This window comes from Oreochromis niloticus, linkage group LG9 (genome assembly GCF_001858045.2).
Source record: "Oreochromis niloticus isolate F11D_XX linkage group LG9, O_niloticus_UMD_NMBU, whole genome shotgun sequence".
Taxonomy (NCBI): domain Eukaryota; kingdom Metazoa; phylum Chordata; class Actinopteri; order Cichliformes; family Cichlidae; genus Oreochromis; species Oreochromis niloticus.
Window position 1 is genome coordinate 27,461,015 of NC_031974.2, and position 16,157 is coordinate 27,477,171.

Here is a 16,157-nt window from a genome sequence, read left to right on the forward strand (position 1 = left end):
CCAAAAATGCTGCGTTCATGAAATATGCAAAGACATAAAATAGTGTGATGTGCAAATTTACAAAAAAACCCTAACAAACTTCACTCCAGGGTGGTCATGACCACAGAATGACAGCTTGCTCGGGTCAACGAGGCTTCGCTGATGACTCGCCTCCATAAGCAGCTGCTATTGGTGGCGACAAGATTAGCGATTAAGATGCATGGAAACGGGCAAGAAACCAGGTGGAAAAAAACAAAACAAAGCAAAAACTCAGGTCAGGCAGGTCAAAAGACAAAAGGAGGAGAGTAAATAAACCACTCCCCCTTCTCCTCCATCACTCCACGCACTCAGGGCGAGCTGTAATGGCTGCGTTTATGTACCTCGCTTTCTCTTTTTACCCAGAGGGGTGAAGATGAGAGGAAGGGAGGGATGGGGAAAAAAAGGGGGTGTATTAACCTGTCCTCGTGTCATGTTAAACTCCAAGCGTGGCGGGGAGAGGTGAGGAGAGGAGGACGAGGAGGTGGAGGCAAGGAAGGAGACAGAAAAGAGGGCAAAGGAGGGAGCGACAGAGAGTCAAAGGGTGAGTTAAGAGGAGGAGGACAGCGATAGAACGAGAAAGAGAGAGAAAGGTGAGCTCTGAAGCGACGCTCCGTCCTTCTTTTTCCTCACTCATTCTTCCCTTCCTCTTTCTCTATCACCCGTCACTCTGACAGGGCCGGTAATTGGACGAGGACCTCTCTCTCTCTTTTTTCCCCCTGCTTCTGTCTGTCTCGCTCTCTCCCCCGTGGCTCTACTCCTCAGCGGGAGCCTTGGGGCCCGGAAATAGCTGATGACAAGATAGTGGCTGCCTTTCATTCCCTCAGGTTACCCCCTTCCTGACAGCACAGAAACGTTGGTGTGGGGGGGGGGGGTGTCACATTTAGGTGGTGTTTGCTTAAACTCGTGTGTTTGTGTGCTTAAAGAACACCAACTCCACCCTCGTGTCCCGTTTCTTTTCAGCCGTCCAGTTAACCTTCCGCCTGTCGTCCTGGGTGTACGTGTAGAATGAAATGCAGACACACACACACATGCTGGGCTGACAGCCTTGAGTTTAGAGGTTAAACTGGGTTGTGAAACATAGACTCATTGGACCCTAAAAAAAAGAGATGGTTAAACAAACACACACTCACACACACACACTCTCTCACTCAGTCCGACAGCAGGAACTGCTCCTGCTCTGGGGGTTTTTTGACCCAGGTGCCGAGGCCCATTTCCTGCAGAGACCTGAACCACTGCTGCTTCGCTGTCTGGTAAGGGCGCGCCGCCATCTTGGCCTCGCCGTACATGAGCTGGCGGTCCGCCGAGCTGGACGCGTGGATCCCCAACTGAAGAGGGCGAGGATGACCAGGACAGAGAGGGAGAGAAAGTGACGGGTGGAGAGGGGAAAAAAAACAAGAAGAGAGAAATTGAGAGTCAGATAAGAGCGGAGTCAGACGTGAAGACGGGGATGGAGAACAGAAAAAGAGAGAGAAATAAAGCCGGGGCAGAGGGGCGAAAGGTTTAGCGAGCAAAACAAAGCGAATGAGCCGGCACAAATGCATTTGGGTGGGGGCTGGGAGCAGGCGCAGGGTGGAGGGGGGCTTCAACAGCTGTGTAATCTCCCCATTTAAATTTCACAAGCAATTGAACATTCTCTGTGCTTTTTGTGCATTCCTATTGTCGCGAGGAGGGGGGTGGGCGGGGGACAATGAAGATCGGCGGAGAGACAAGTGGGGAGAGAGAGAGGGAGAGAGCAAAAGTTTCTTTTGGAGATTAGTGCGACTGCTCTTGCGTGGCCCCTTATATACGGCGCGCAGGGAGCACTTAGGGTGGGGGCCTCCTCGAGTACTTCTCCAAATAATTATGGTTTCATAGTCATTATGCTTTAACGGCCGCCATTTGGCGATGCAGGCAGTGTCTGTTACGTAAAGTTTCAGAATGGAAATGAGAGTGCGGCGGGTAAAGATCCGAGCTGCCAGCTTTTTGATAAGCCGCACAGACAGCAGATGTTGCCAGGCAGACAAATGTATCTACGGCAGAGAGGAGATTCCACATTTCCACTGCACAGAGCTCTCTGCGTCTACGCGTGTCTGTGCCTTTTGACTGCTGGCATGCATCACTGTAGTTAATGCTTGGGTGTAGCGGCTGTGCGCACGGGATTCCTAATAGCAGTGGATTCCATATTGTTTCCAACAACAACTGAGCAGTGCCTTTGGCTTTGCTGCACGAGAGCACTTGCAGGGCACAGAGTGCTGAAACGTGTAAGATGTGATTATTGTTCAGGCTCATATTAATTAATTAGGACATCATAATATTTTTCTGGGAACTAAAAGATACAATGTGGGCAGTGTTTTGTTTTTTTAATTAACTTTTCATTTCGTGGAACTTTATCCACAGCAGACATTTCTGCACATCATAACAAACAAAAGAACGGTGTAATTATTAGTGTGGGCCGCGTTCCATTTAGGTGTTTTCTCTAAAACACCGCAAGAGTCTAAATGTTTGCTGTGAGAAAGTCCTGCAGAAGGAGTCAGTGATTCTGATGAATCGAATAAAACTGAAATTAACTAAGTTCATCTGGACGTCACTGCAGTTCCTCAAATGTCCACTTGAGGCTTGACCTGAGAGTGAATGCTCAACTTTACAAAAGGAAGTAAACAGGTTTCAAACTAAAACAAGAAAAAATATTTTTGTCTTTATTGCTAATTTATGTCTTCATAGCAAACCTGAGGTAGCTGAATTATATATATCTCTTTGTATTAACTGTATCAAGGCTCAAAGAAATGCATTATTGCTGCACTGCCATTGCACTGCAAGAACTGTCTGCTAGGCATCACCTCAGATGATCTGAGTCACTGATCTGGACTGTTGTGGTGTTTGTCAAGGAGTTAAAGAGCCCATCATAACTTAAATTATGCTAGTAGAGCACTTCGCTCTCAGACTGCAGTCTTACTTGTGGTTCCTCAGGAATTTAAACGTAGAATGGGAGGCAGAGCCTTCGGCTTTCAGGCTCCTCCTCTGTGAAACCAGCTCCCAGTTTGGATTCAGGAGACAGACACTATCTCTACTTTTAAGATGAGGCTTGAAACTTTCCTTTTAGATAAAGATTATAGTTGGGGCTGGATCAGGTGACCCTGAATCCCCCTTAGTTATGCTGCGATGGGCCTAGGCTGATGCAAGTGTTTCTTCTTCACTCACCTCTTTTCTCTCCCTGTGTGTTTATACACTCTTTTCCCGTCACCCCCATTCGGTTACAACAGACGGCCGCCCCTCCCTGATCCTGGTTCCTCTGTGGAGGTTTCTTCCTGTTAAAAGGGAGTTTTTCCTTCCTACGGTTGCTAAGCGCTTGGTCATAGGGGGTTTGTCTGATTGTTGTTGTTTTTTTAAATAGTATATTGTATTTTGTAGGGAGTTAAGCCTACTGTATAAAACACCTCGAGGTGACTGTTTTTGTGAATTGGTGTTATATAAATAAAACTAAACTGAACTGAATGAATGTGAAGTGCTGTAAACTGCAGTTCCTTGAGTGGCCACTTGAGGCTGACTCCAAAAACCAAATCAGTCCCCATAAACTCCCATGTAAAGGTTACCCCCCGCCACCCCACTCCCACCACAACATAAGGTCTCAGCAACTTGACCTTTGCCACGGGTGCCTTCCCTCACCTTGCGGTACAATCTGTTCCAGCGGGTGAACAGGGCGTGCTTGCAGAGACGCGAGGGTGTCCCTGAGTCTCGTCTCCGTCCAGTTGCGGTGTTGACCACCTCCAACTGTGCGTCACCCAACGTCCAGTTGACGCTCACACATGACGCCTTCCCCGGCTGCTGATAATCGGCACTGCTCAAGCCTATGTGGAAGACAAGAAAATACAAATGACATTATGACATGTCACATGATTTTGTAAGTGAAATTTTGCATCTGTATGTTTTCTAAACCTCTGCATTGTTATTTCGTTTAACCTTCTCCCACCCTCACCTCACTCTTGCCCTGAGGCTGGAAAACATACAGTTTTGCAGTGATGCACAAAAACGATACCCCTATGGCTTTGTAAGTGTTATAGTTTTGATACTCCTTTAGAGAGCAGGTTGGAAAGGAATGAAGGACATAAGCAATGTGTTTTTATGCTGTAAATATCATCTCCAGACTCTAAGATCGACTGCTGCCTACATTGGACTGTCACTCTGTTCTCCACTCTCTACATTTCTTTTTGAAATAATTAGCCTCGCAGCAAAGCACACAAAGCGATCAGCAGAGGTAAGTGAAAGAGAGACAGCGGTAGATGGAAAGTGGAGGTGAGCGGCGATCACACGGGCTCCGTGGAGAGAATTAGCCGTCTGCACTGAGAACACAGGCACTGGCAGAGGTGCTGGGCCTGTGGCGGGAACAGAGCTGACAGCAGGGTGAGGAGCAAATGAGGGCTCAAGGCAAAATGTTCCTGAGAGGCCAGCGTGGGCGTTTCATAGAAGCTGCATAGGAGTTTGGATTCACACCCGATTGTACAGCCTGAAGCAGGAGAAAATGCTGAATCTAAGCGGCACTTTCTGGGACAGAAAATGTAACAAATATGGAGTGCCAAAATCTGCATTTCTTCAAAAGGCCACTTGAGGCTGGATACAAAAAGCAAGTCAATCCCCAGAGACTCCCAAGTTAAAATGCCAATTTTTACTGCAGAAATAACTATATTTAAATCCTGGTACAAGAAAAATTTTGATCTCTATTGCTAATATGCCTTTCACACAGTACGGGTGTGGATTGCTTTACAACTTAACCATTAAATTATCTCATGTATTAAAGATATGCACTATTACAGTTTGCAGAGGGTGACAAATTTTCACCACTAGATGTCAGTAGATTGCAGATTGCAGTTAACTGAGTTCTGTTTTTATACCCCTCCCAATTCATGTACATAATCCTAGCTGCTGTGTTTCAGTCAGCCAAAAGAGATCAACAACTACATTTAGATTATACCACATAATAGTTGTGGCCAGTCGGCATATTTCTACTCCCCTACCGATCAAATCCAGTTCTAAGGAACACTTCCCGCCTGCTGTTTACCTCAGCTGTCAATGCCGAGTGAGAAGTGTCCACCTTTATTTACACTGGAAGAGGCTGTAAAACTTTCTGAAAGGATCCAATACAGGTCAATGAGCCAGAGGAGCTATCTGTTGACCGACGACAGTCATACTGAAGTGAGTTGTTAGGTAGCAGTGCTGTTTTTGCTGGTGTTAGCTGCAGTTCGTTCGTGAAACTTTATTTGAACCAGATGTAACAGTTTGACTGAGGCATTTAGCAAATAAATCCTCATACAATGTGAGAACATAAACAAAATGTTTATCAGAAGGAAAGAAAAGGAAAGGATACTCGAGTCTAACGTTAGCTGGCATAATGTTAGCTTATAACCAGCTGTTGTTGTAGCCTGCTCTTCCCATTTATCCAGTTATGGGAGGGTCGCACGTCTAACCTGCTGACAATTAGTAATTGTGACAATAATAAGCATATTTATACTTGTTTTGTGTCTTAGAGCCTGGCTTTAGTTCAGCAGATGAAGCTTGAGATGAAGAGGAAGAGGATGTCATTTTATTAAGATGCTAGTGCCACTGATGACTTTTTTTCTTCTCCGCCTTTGGCCCACTATGTATGTAGCCGGTCTCTAACCACATACATAAAATGCAATTAGTCGGAGGGGAAATGTCCTTCCCAGCCACAGCATTTAAACATAGTGGGGAAACATGGCATTTCCAGAAAGTGCGAACCCGTTCCCATATATTCGTCTTCGTAAGTTTATGAGAATGCATCAGTTTGTTGGAAGATGTAATTATTATTATTGTAATTATGAGTACAATATCTTTTTTTTCAATTAACTAACTTCAAAAAATTACTGACTGTACCTTTAAGTATAAATTTGTTGCCATAACAGGCACAAACTACGGGCTACATATCATCTTGGATTATTCTCTTAACTGCATTGCCCAAGTGTTTTTGGTGAGTAGAATTTTAGTGATATTTATTTATATATTAGCACTAATTAGCACTTATCCGTGTCTGTCCGACGCACCCATACAGTTCACAGATGTTGAACAGACTAATTTGTAGTAGCTGATAAATTTGTACTCCAAACACGGTCCATTCTGCCTCTAAAAACCGACATGACAAAGGCCAACATGCCAAATGCGAAACCTCACATTGTTGGTCCACAAACAAATGGGTGCCTCAGCCATTTGTTATACACATTCTGTGGTTAAATCACATAGGACAGATGCCTCCTAGAACTAAATTTTCATTGTATATTTGTATATACGCTAATTGAGATCATGTGTTATCCATTGATAACTGCTGTATTTTATGTAAAGCTACCTTTAAAGAACTGGAAGGCTTTTCTGGACTACTACAGAAGCATACTGGGCCCACTCCCTATGTAGATATAAGAAGCCCATTCTAAGCTAACAAAACCACAATGAGATGTACTTAAAGGCGATTATACGCTAATGAAAAATAAAATCAATACTGTATTACATTTCTAGGAATAGAGCCCTGTAAATTCTGCACACTGGAGCATTAATAATCACAGCTATAAGATGTCTTTAGAAAGGAATCGCTGCCTTTGATTCCAGCTTGAGTTATTTATTACATCATGCAACATTAAAGGCTCCCCTTATAGAAAATCAGCGGGCAGAGTCTCTGTGATGGCTGAATAACAGTTGCTTCTGATCTCATCGCCTGACAGACAGCTTGTTATATTACAATACCAGATCTACAATACCACAATACATGCCTGCAGATCATTTCCTCCTTTTCCACACTGATTTTCCTGTCTTCACTCTTCCATTTACCAGTCTCACCTCTCCTTTTCTGTTGCTCCTTGGAGCTGGAATGAATCGCCTGCCACGGTAACAATCCTCCGTGTCTCTTATGTATTACCCATCTCTTCTCTCTTGTGCAGACGCACCTCTTTGAACAAAAGACCCTCCTATCCATCCTGCTTTTTTCCACTCCTCAAGCTCCATTCATGGCTCATTTCTTCCCTTCAATGGGCTTGACTCCTCTGTTTCTGTAATAGCCAATTTGATGTTTCCTTCATTGAGGACTTGATCAATTTCTCTTCTGGGAAGTGTTTGGCAGACATGAAAAAGGCAGAATTAAAGCCTTTGGTTATGGGATTCAGAACTGTACAGTGCACACAGGAGCAGCTTAATATCTGAGGCTGCTGTGCGTTCATGTGTACACAGTGCATCTATCCTGCATTATTGTAGTACTGCAGGGCTGTAAATGTGTGCCTTGTTGGGTGGAGAAGAAGTGAAGGAGCAGTGAAGCAACAGGTATGTGAAAAGAGGAACTTACTCATTTTCTGTGTCAACGACTGGATTATAAATGAACGGCTGCTGGCTCAAATCCTTTAAAGCACTTTCTATAAACATATTTTAAAGACCAGATTTTAAAGAAAGGTAACCCAAGAAAAGGGAAAATGCAGATTTTAAATTGATTTCATTCATTAAGGGAAAAAAAGCTATCAAACTCTATTTGGCCCTGTGTGAAAAAGTAACTGTCCCCCTTGTTAAGTTATGAATTCATTGTGATTAACCACATTTTTTGGAACGCTGAGTTCAGTTTCACTAGCCACACCCAGGCCTGAGTACTCGTTGACCTGTTGGATCAGGAAATCCTTTAAATAGAAAGTCTTTGTCAAAGCGAAGTAGACTAAAATATCTCAAAAATCAACACATCATGCCAAAATCTAAAGCAACTCAAGAACAGCAGAGTCAGTCTGGAAAGGATTACAAAGGCATTTTAGGACTTTGGAACTCCAGCAAACCAAGGCTGGAGGAAAACTGGGGAAAACTAGGAACGGCTGGTCCTAGTCAAAGTTTGGACATAAATCCAATTGAGATACTTATGCATGACCTTAAACAGGGCATTCATGCTCGAAACCCCTCCAGTGTGGTTGAAGACCTGCAAAAAGACCATCCATGACCCATCCATCATCCTTGACTGTGGGGATGGTGTTCTTTGGGTCACACACAGCATTTCCCTTCCTCTAAAAATGAGACATCAAGTTGATGTCAAAGAGCTTGATTTTGTTTTATTTGATCCCTGCAATTTCTCTTAAGCCTTCTCATTTAGATGTTTACTGGCAAACTTAAGACGGGTATGTACATTTGCCTACTTAAGCAGAGGGACCTTGTAGGCACTGCAAAATTTCAATCCATTATGGTGTAGTAGGTTACCAATGTGGTTCTTGGTGATTGGGGTCTCAGCTGAGGATCTGTCACCTTTCTTATGATCACCCCACGAACCATCATCTTCCAATTTCTTCCATTTCCGAATGAACACACCAGGAGTTGTCACCTTGTTACCAAACTTCTTGCTGATGGTCTTGTAGCTCAGTCCAGCCTGTGCAGATCTGCAGTCACTGATGTCTTTCGACAGCTCTTTGGTCTTGTCCATGGTGGTGGAGAAGATGGAATGGAAGAAATTGATTCTGTGGACAGCTGAGCTTTATGCAAATAATGAGCTGAGATCAGGAGTATCTGTAATTGACTGATTGATTGATTGACTGCAATCTGTCTGCCACATGGACATATAGCCAATCTGTGGAAGCCAGAATAGTGGCTGGGTTGTTGGAGATCAAATACTTATTTTACTCAATGACATGCAGATTAATTTATAATTTTTATGTAATGTTTCTTTTTTAAAAAAACAGATTTTAGGTTGATATTCTGTCTCTTAATTTCTTTTCCCCAAAAATAATAATAAAAAATAGTAACTGATCATTTTATTGTAAGTGAGCAAACAGCACCACTGATGGATTGCCGATGATTACTTGATGTTAATATGTAATGAGTAAATGATTACATTTTTCAAGTAACTTTCCTCACAGTGACAGCATCTTAATGCAAATATGTATCAGACCTCAGAACAGCAAAAGCTAAAATATGAATTTTAACACGTAGAGAAAAGAGGGTGTAGCTGTAAAACATGCATGTGCACCGATCTATCTGCAAAGCTCCAAAAGTGGAGCACGAACGTTATTAATGTTTCCTTTATCTGCTGTTGTTCCGATTCCTCTTATCCTGAAACAACAAAGCCCCGCCACAGTTTGCGTTCGCTCAACAGCAGGACGAGAGTGAAGGACAAGTCAGTCCATCGATGCGTTTGGCCCTCGGGGTTCAGGTGGAGCCGCTTTGGCTGTGTGCGATAAGAACGGGCCCTGCGATCCCCAGGAATTTCTTCTGGGGGTGTCGCTTTTAAATAACCCTGGACTCACAATAGCCTGGGAGCTCATCAGAGGCAATGAAAGGCTGGCGGAGGAGATGAGAGGAATGGGAGGGGGCGACACACGTGCAGTCATCTGAATGCGAGTGAAGCTCTGCGTTTCTTTATTCCCGCCCTGCCTTGCTGTCTCCCCTTGTTTTCCTCAGCCTGTCTCTCTCTCGGTCCGAGCTCCCTCTCAGATTGAATGGCTGTCCGATAAGGGCTGTGATTACATTGATTTGGCGTAGGGCCATCTCCACTCTCTGTCCATCTCTCTCCCTGCCTTCACCCTTCTACCCTTCAATAAACTACTCATAGTACTACAGGTGCAAAGATCTGACAGTCTGAGACACACACACACAGAAAACACACAATCACAGTTAGACAGGACGACAGAGCATGTGCAGGACACCTCAAGAAATGGCGTAAAGGACATTCGACAGCATTAGTGTGGCTTTAACTGGTGGGAAAAAGAACCTATAACAGTCATTAAACACACTTTGTAGCTATGATAAAAAACGAGATAAGGAAGAATGATGAACAAAAAGATCAAACCTGACCACAATTTTCCAAATATTAACCGCAGCTTGTAATATCTAAAAGCAAAGACTCAAATGACTCCATTTAAAAAGCCAAATCATGAGAAATGCTCGCTGAGGCTGCGGTCTGAGGGTTCGGTGATAAATTCATCCCAGCAACCATCACCAGAGGACATTTCAGTACAATTATCAATCTCGATAAGGACGGGCCTCAGGAAATCTTCGCCATCATGGCAACCAGAGAGCCCCTGCGCCCTTCAAGAAGAGCATGCAAAGCCATGTATAGTAGATATGGAGATGTTAGCCACAGAGAGCTTTTGATATGATATAACGTGTTTCCCTGTAAGTGACTGTCACTCTTTTGTTTATATCAGTGATCCCTAGCAACCAAATGTGTCCTACATCTCTGTGCGTGCCTGTCGCTCAGCGGCTCTGCCTGGCCTAGATCTGAAGTGATGGCTGATGCAGTTTCTACCAGTTGGGTGTCATTCACATCCTCTTCCAGCATTCATCCTCACTACAAACACAAGCCTCGAGTCTCAGCGGAGCCCTGGAAGCAGACGCGCCAAACAACTTCTTCGTTTTTACTTGTCTGACTGGCAAAATGTAAGTGTAGAGAAGAAGTGGTGTACGAGTTTGCTAAGAGTGTGAGAACGTGTGTCTGTGTGTGTGTGAGAAGGTGGTGTAACATATGATCTGTTATGATGCATCGCGCCTGTAGCTGACATTCCTTAAAAAGAATACGTGAAAACAGAGTACTGTATACGAGGACATTTATGTAGTGCAGATCTCTAAGCATGTGTGGGTAAGTCGCTATATAAAGGCAGGCTGAGAATAGAAAGCAGACTGTAAGCCGAAAAGAGGAAATACAGAAAAGGCTGAAAGTGATCCAAGCACAGAATACATGTTTAGTGGGTTTTAACAGGTTTGCTGAGTAGGCTACAGGCTGGTGCTTGTGTTTAAGAATATTTTAGGGGTATTCCCAAGAAACAACCTGTTGTCTCTGAAAGTGAGTCAATCCACATTGAAGATCACTTTACAGGAGACTCAAACATGTACTTTTAGTATGCAAAGTAATATCAGAATAACTTGGGAGCTATGAATGTACCTTGCTAATCAAGCTAGCTAGCTACACTTGAAAGAGGAACCCTTTACATGTTTATCTTACCATAGACTTTAAAGTTATCGATAAAGTTAATGGACTATTATTTTGAAGCCTCGGTTTTGTCATTTTGGCCCACAAAATACTGGATTTTGAAACTTGATCTGACTGTATATGGATGACGTGGGTGGAGAGGACTACAGTGATAACCCAAGAACACTAGGCCTAATTCTCCTGTTTATTTTACTAGTTTATTCAAACTTGGGCCATCTTATACACAAGGAACACAATACTGTAGTAAACAAGACTTGGTAAAAGTAACTGAAACCATAAATCCATCAGAAAAATGTTCTCTGATGTCATAAATCAAGTTAGAATTTTCTTTGCAACCAGAGAAGGTGCCCCCTGTTGGTCAGTTTTTAGAACCAAAGGCTACGCCCAACTTTAATATACAGCCGGTGATGTGTAGATAGACCATTTGGAGCATTGAAAAATTGTTTCCAGCCTAACACAAAAAAGCAGTCTGGGCCTCTATGGGTAACTACTCACTTTATAATAACCCTAATGGGATTGAATATAGCCCACCTAAGAAGACAGTCGCTAAAATCCTAGCACCGAAATTCCAAAATGTAAAAAAGTCCAAATCCAGTGGGTCACATTAAATTAGATCCCTCTTTTATACTATTTCTGATTTTAAAAAGGGCTGCTCTGACCATTGAATTCACTCGCTTCAGGTCAAATTTGTTTCATGTAGTTTTCAGTTATAATGAACGTCACAATTTTGACATTTGGGACCTGTTTAAAGCAATGCCACCCAAAGAAGCTTCAAACCTAAAGCAGACAAAACCCCCCAGACTTTTATGTGCTACATCACCAGCAAAAAGTAAAAGTACACTGTATAGATGTATGAAATACTTCTATTGTGTCACCTTCTATTGTGTGGAGACTTCCCAAAGTGGATAGAGTGTACTCATAAGTGTATTTTACAGCTACTGCCCAGAGATGCTGTGTGGCTGATTATGTCGTGGTCATACCGCTGAGCAGGGGCTGGTTGCGTCTGTATGTGGCAGGCAGTGGGCCCAGGCGCTCCTGACGCTGGTTCAGAACTCTGCCCAGATGGCCCGTGTGACGCAGGCTGCCAACGGTCATGCTATGCAGGTACACTGGTTCCACAAAATGGCTCAGCAATGCCCCCTGCAGGCCCAGGATGTTCCATCTAGGGGTAGGGAGGAGGTGGGAGAAAGAAAAGAGAGAAGAAGTTAAGGAGGGAAGAGAGGAGAAAGGATGGAAGGAACAGCATTCGTGAAAATGTGGGCGAAGGTGCGAGTGTAGGATGAGGTGTGTGGGTGAAAGGAAGAACGAAACGCAACAGTTGGCCAAAGAGAGGAAAAGGAGGAGAGGAGACGGAGGGGTGGAGGGGTGGATAGAGAGAGGCAAAGTGGGGAAAACGAGAGAACGAGGCAGTTGTGAGAGCTTCGATGACAGGTGGAGACAATTTGATCATTATCTTGATGTGGGACGTGATGAATAGCAGCAAGTGACCACACACGCTCTCACGCATAAACGTCCTCTTCCCCCAGAAACACAAACCGCCATCACCAACAACAACACCGCCAAAGGTCAGTACATCAGCATTCATTACCTGGAACAACACATTACCACGTGTGCATTCATCAGTGCCACGGAGGTTAATACACTGCAGGGCTGCAGAGGAGCCTCAGTCGACTGCTCGCTGTGCGCGGATCTCCTTGTGGTTTGTTTAGCGATCCACAAGTGACACAAAATCACTGTGTGGCTAATCCCACAGGCCACGTCGGCACCTCAAAGTTTAGCCGGCCCAATCTGAATTTAAGCAGCAGATGCTAATTTATGCATATAAAATGATCATTAGCGTGTTTATTATAATCCCTGCCCTTCGTAAATGAAGAGGAATCCTGCTGTTTACCTGAGCTGTGCACTGGACTTTCATCAGAGGCTTCTAATTTTGGTTAGAAAAAATTTTTGTTACTTTTTGTTAATCAATGTCTCCTTATCATGGATGCAATTACACCCCGCATCCCCCCACCACCCCTTCCCAGCTTAATAATCACTCATTACGGCTTCCTTTGCTTCCCCAAGCAGTCAATTAACATCACCGGCTTTCTGGGAATCACTTAAACGGGCTCACAAAGCAGCAGCCCGCCCGCCTCTGCTTTACCTGCAATCTGTCGCCAAGATCTGTCCTTCCTTCCCAAACAGAGAGGAGGAGTTTTGTTCAAAAGCAAACACGTGCGCACGCCCAAACAGAAAATACTTTAGCCTGAAATATTAATTTACCCAGAAAGCGACACCGTGAATCAGAAACATCTTCTAATCTCATGCAAGAAAAGACAGCCATCTGGCTTGGGCGTGTGAATCTAGAGAAAGGAGAGGGGAGAGGACCTCCTCTCTCTCTCTCTCTCCCACCCTCAGTAAACGCCGACCATTAAAGTAATGTGTTCATCTGCATAAAACTGCGGTGGAATGGAGAACATCATCGTTATATGAAAGCCATTTAGGCCCCTCAATTAAATCCAGCTGTCGGCTTCGAATCAAATATTAGTGAAGAATCTTCACCGAGGCCCCGGCCTTAAGAAAACACGACGACAATCGGCGGGTGATGCGACGGCCACTGTTATCAGCTGTGTTTATGATAAGAGCAAAGATCCTAATATCCCCTCTGGTCAAAAGCTGAACTAACGATAATAAAGTGCAGGAAGTGCGAGGAAGTGGAGGGGAATAAAAAAGTAATGGGAGGTTGCAAAATGAGCGTGACAGAGGACAAAAAGAGTATCCAGGGGATTGCTTTAAGATTGCAGTGTGTGCTCGTGTGTGTGTGTTCACTCTGTAGCTCTAAGCTCCTCTCACTTCCACCTTCCACTCCTGACCTTGATAAACTGGCCCTCTGTGACCCACTCAGTTTAACGATGGCCACCGATCATTTACAGCGATATAAAAAAAGAGGAAAGAGGAAGCTGTGGAGCAAGGAGAGCGCGTCTGCTGTCTGGCCGGGCGGGATGCAGTGAAGAAGGTGGTGAGCGGGTGGGCGGTGGGGGAGGAAAGCAGGGTTGTCCCTTCTCCCTCCCCCGTCACTCTATTTTTTTGTAAAGTAATTGCTTTCACCCCTGTTGGTGACCTGGGTAGATTTAATCACACCATCTCCAGCCCTGGCCAACTGAATCAAATTGGTCAAATTAACAGCGGCTACACAGGAGAAGGGTTCACCTCTCGCTCGTGCGCTCTCTCTTTCTCTCTGTGTCTGTGCCTCTCCTTTGACACACGCACACACACACACACACACACGCACACACGCACACACACACACACACGCGCACAGCAGCGGCTCAGCTGTAGTCCTGTACGGCTCGGCTGGCACAGCGCGGTGCTTACTAAGCTAAATTCACGGGTTCGGCTCCTGTTGAGGCAGAGTCGTGGCGGAACAACTGAGACTATATTAAAAATTGATTTTAGATATTTCAGAGAACGTCAGGTGTAGAAGAGAAGAATTACAATTGTTGAATTTCTTTACTCGGTACAGTGGTGAATGTTTTTAGCCGTGCTAGCAAATTTGGAATATTTCAGTGGGAAGGAATGGCTTTACTGGAGACAATCACAGTTTTGTGACATGCCATTGTAGGGGCTAAATTTGTGTTTGAGCGATTATTTCTTTGTTGTAACGATGCTTCTTGGCAATAAATCTTATCATGTGTGAAAGCCTGTTTATTTCTCCTTAAATGGGGCCACATTTGTAAGGAAAATGCATTTGTTGGTTGCTCCCATGAAAAACTTGCCAAATTTTCTCTGCCAATGCCAAGCAGCTTATTCGGCTACCAAAAGCTTCTTCATGCCCTAGATTCAGTAAGATGCTGGAAACATTCCTCAGAGATTTTGGTTTATGTTGACATGACAGCATCACACAGGTGCTTGCAGATTCTTCAGCTGCACATGCATTTTGGAAATCTCCTGCTCCTCCACATCCAAAAGGCGCTCTGTTGGACTGAGATATGGTGACTGTGACCTCGGTGAACTGCACGTCATGTTCAAGAAGATTTGAGCTTTGTGACACGGCATTTTATCCTGCTGCAAGCACAAAGGAAATTTTTGGCACAACTTCACCTGCTTCCAAAGTGCATTGGGGAAGAGCAATGATCTAAAGAGGCTGAAGCTCCACCAACACTAGTGGTATGAAGAATGACTTTATTACCTGATCAACGTGTTTTAGCCTGTGGCCTCTGCCAGGCCATCCAGGTGGTGTATACAGGAGGCAAATATCCCCACACTACTGCACCACCATCAGCTTTCATGATGTTTATGCAAAATTCTGACCCCACCATCTGAATGTTGCAGCAGAAACTGAGTACAGCCAAAATAATAACATATTTATTTACTATTAGAATCATTATAATCACTTATCACCTCAAATACCACCTCACAACTTTAAATTTGGAATTATATTTAACATTATTATGTTTTTTTGAATATGTATGTGTGTGTAGCAGCCTCCAGTGTGAACACACTAATGCCTCCCCTCTTCACACATGGGCAGCGTGAAAACGGAGGCAGAAGAGTAAAGCTGTCCTGATGTAACGTGGCCATCTGTCCTGAACTGGTCTGACAACATGTGGACATGGGTTCTATAGTAGTTTTGCTCTCTCATCATATATTACTGGGTCACTGAGTCTGTTTTAAACTAACACTGTTGTGCCAGGAATAAGAGAAATCAATGAATTAGAAATAAGTGATTAAAACCACAGTTTTAAACTGTAAACTGCTGCCCTCTAGTGGGCTGTGACGGCACTACAGGTTAGAGGTGGGCCGTACCGGTATTGGTATCGATACTGATGTATCTGATGATGAACATGTTTAATGAAATGTGCCAGTGTTGACTGGCGGTTGATGTCTATTTTATTTATAGGCTATAGCATGATAAACAACAAAATCTGACCAAAAGTGCTTCAGAGAGAAGCTTATTTACATTCTAGGTCTCAAAAAAGGAAAAGAAAAAACCCCAAAATACATAAAAAGCTGAAAAGTGTGTTTTATTGTTTTAACTTATTATTACGGAAAGCAAAAATCATCACAGCCGTTTTGTGCTCAAATTGAAAATTATACATCTCATAAATCATAACTTGGTCTTGGACTTGGGCATTTTAAAGTATCGGTATTGGTATCGGCATCGGCAATACTAGCCCTGTATTTACTTGGCATCGGATCAATGCTAAAATTTGCAGTCCAGAACCAACACTTCAGGTGG

General features: G+C 43.9%; 1 protein-coding gene across 4 annotated transcripts in view; it reads right to left on the reverse strand.

Annotated features, from left to right (window-relative positions):
* Positions 1-888: 888 nt before the first annotated feature.
* adarb2 (adenosine deaminase RNA specific B2 (inactive)) overlaps positions 889-16,157 on the reverse strand; it is a 208,366-nt gene continuing 193,097 nt past the window's right edge. For all 4 annotated transcript variants that reach the window (XM_005471671.4, XM_019363290.2, XM_025910160.1 and 1 more), the window contains 3 exons: positions 11,920-12,101; positions 3,661-3,842; positions 889-1,343 (listed from right to left, as the gene is read on the reverse strand). In XM_005471671.4, coding sequence (XP_005471728.1) covers positions 1,167-1,343; positions 3,661-3,842; positions 11,920-12,101 — 541 coding nt within the window. In that variant the 3' untranslated portion in view covers positions 889-1,166. The remainder of the gene's footprint in view (positions 1,344-3,660; positions 3,843-11,919; positions 12,102-16,157) is intronic.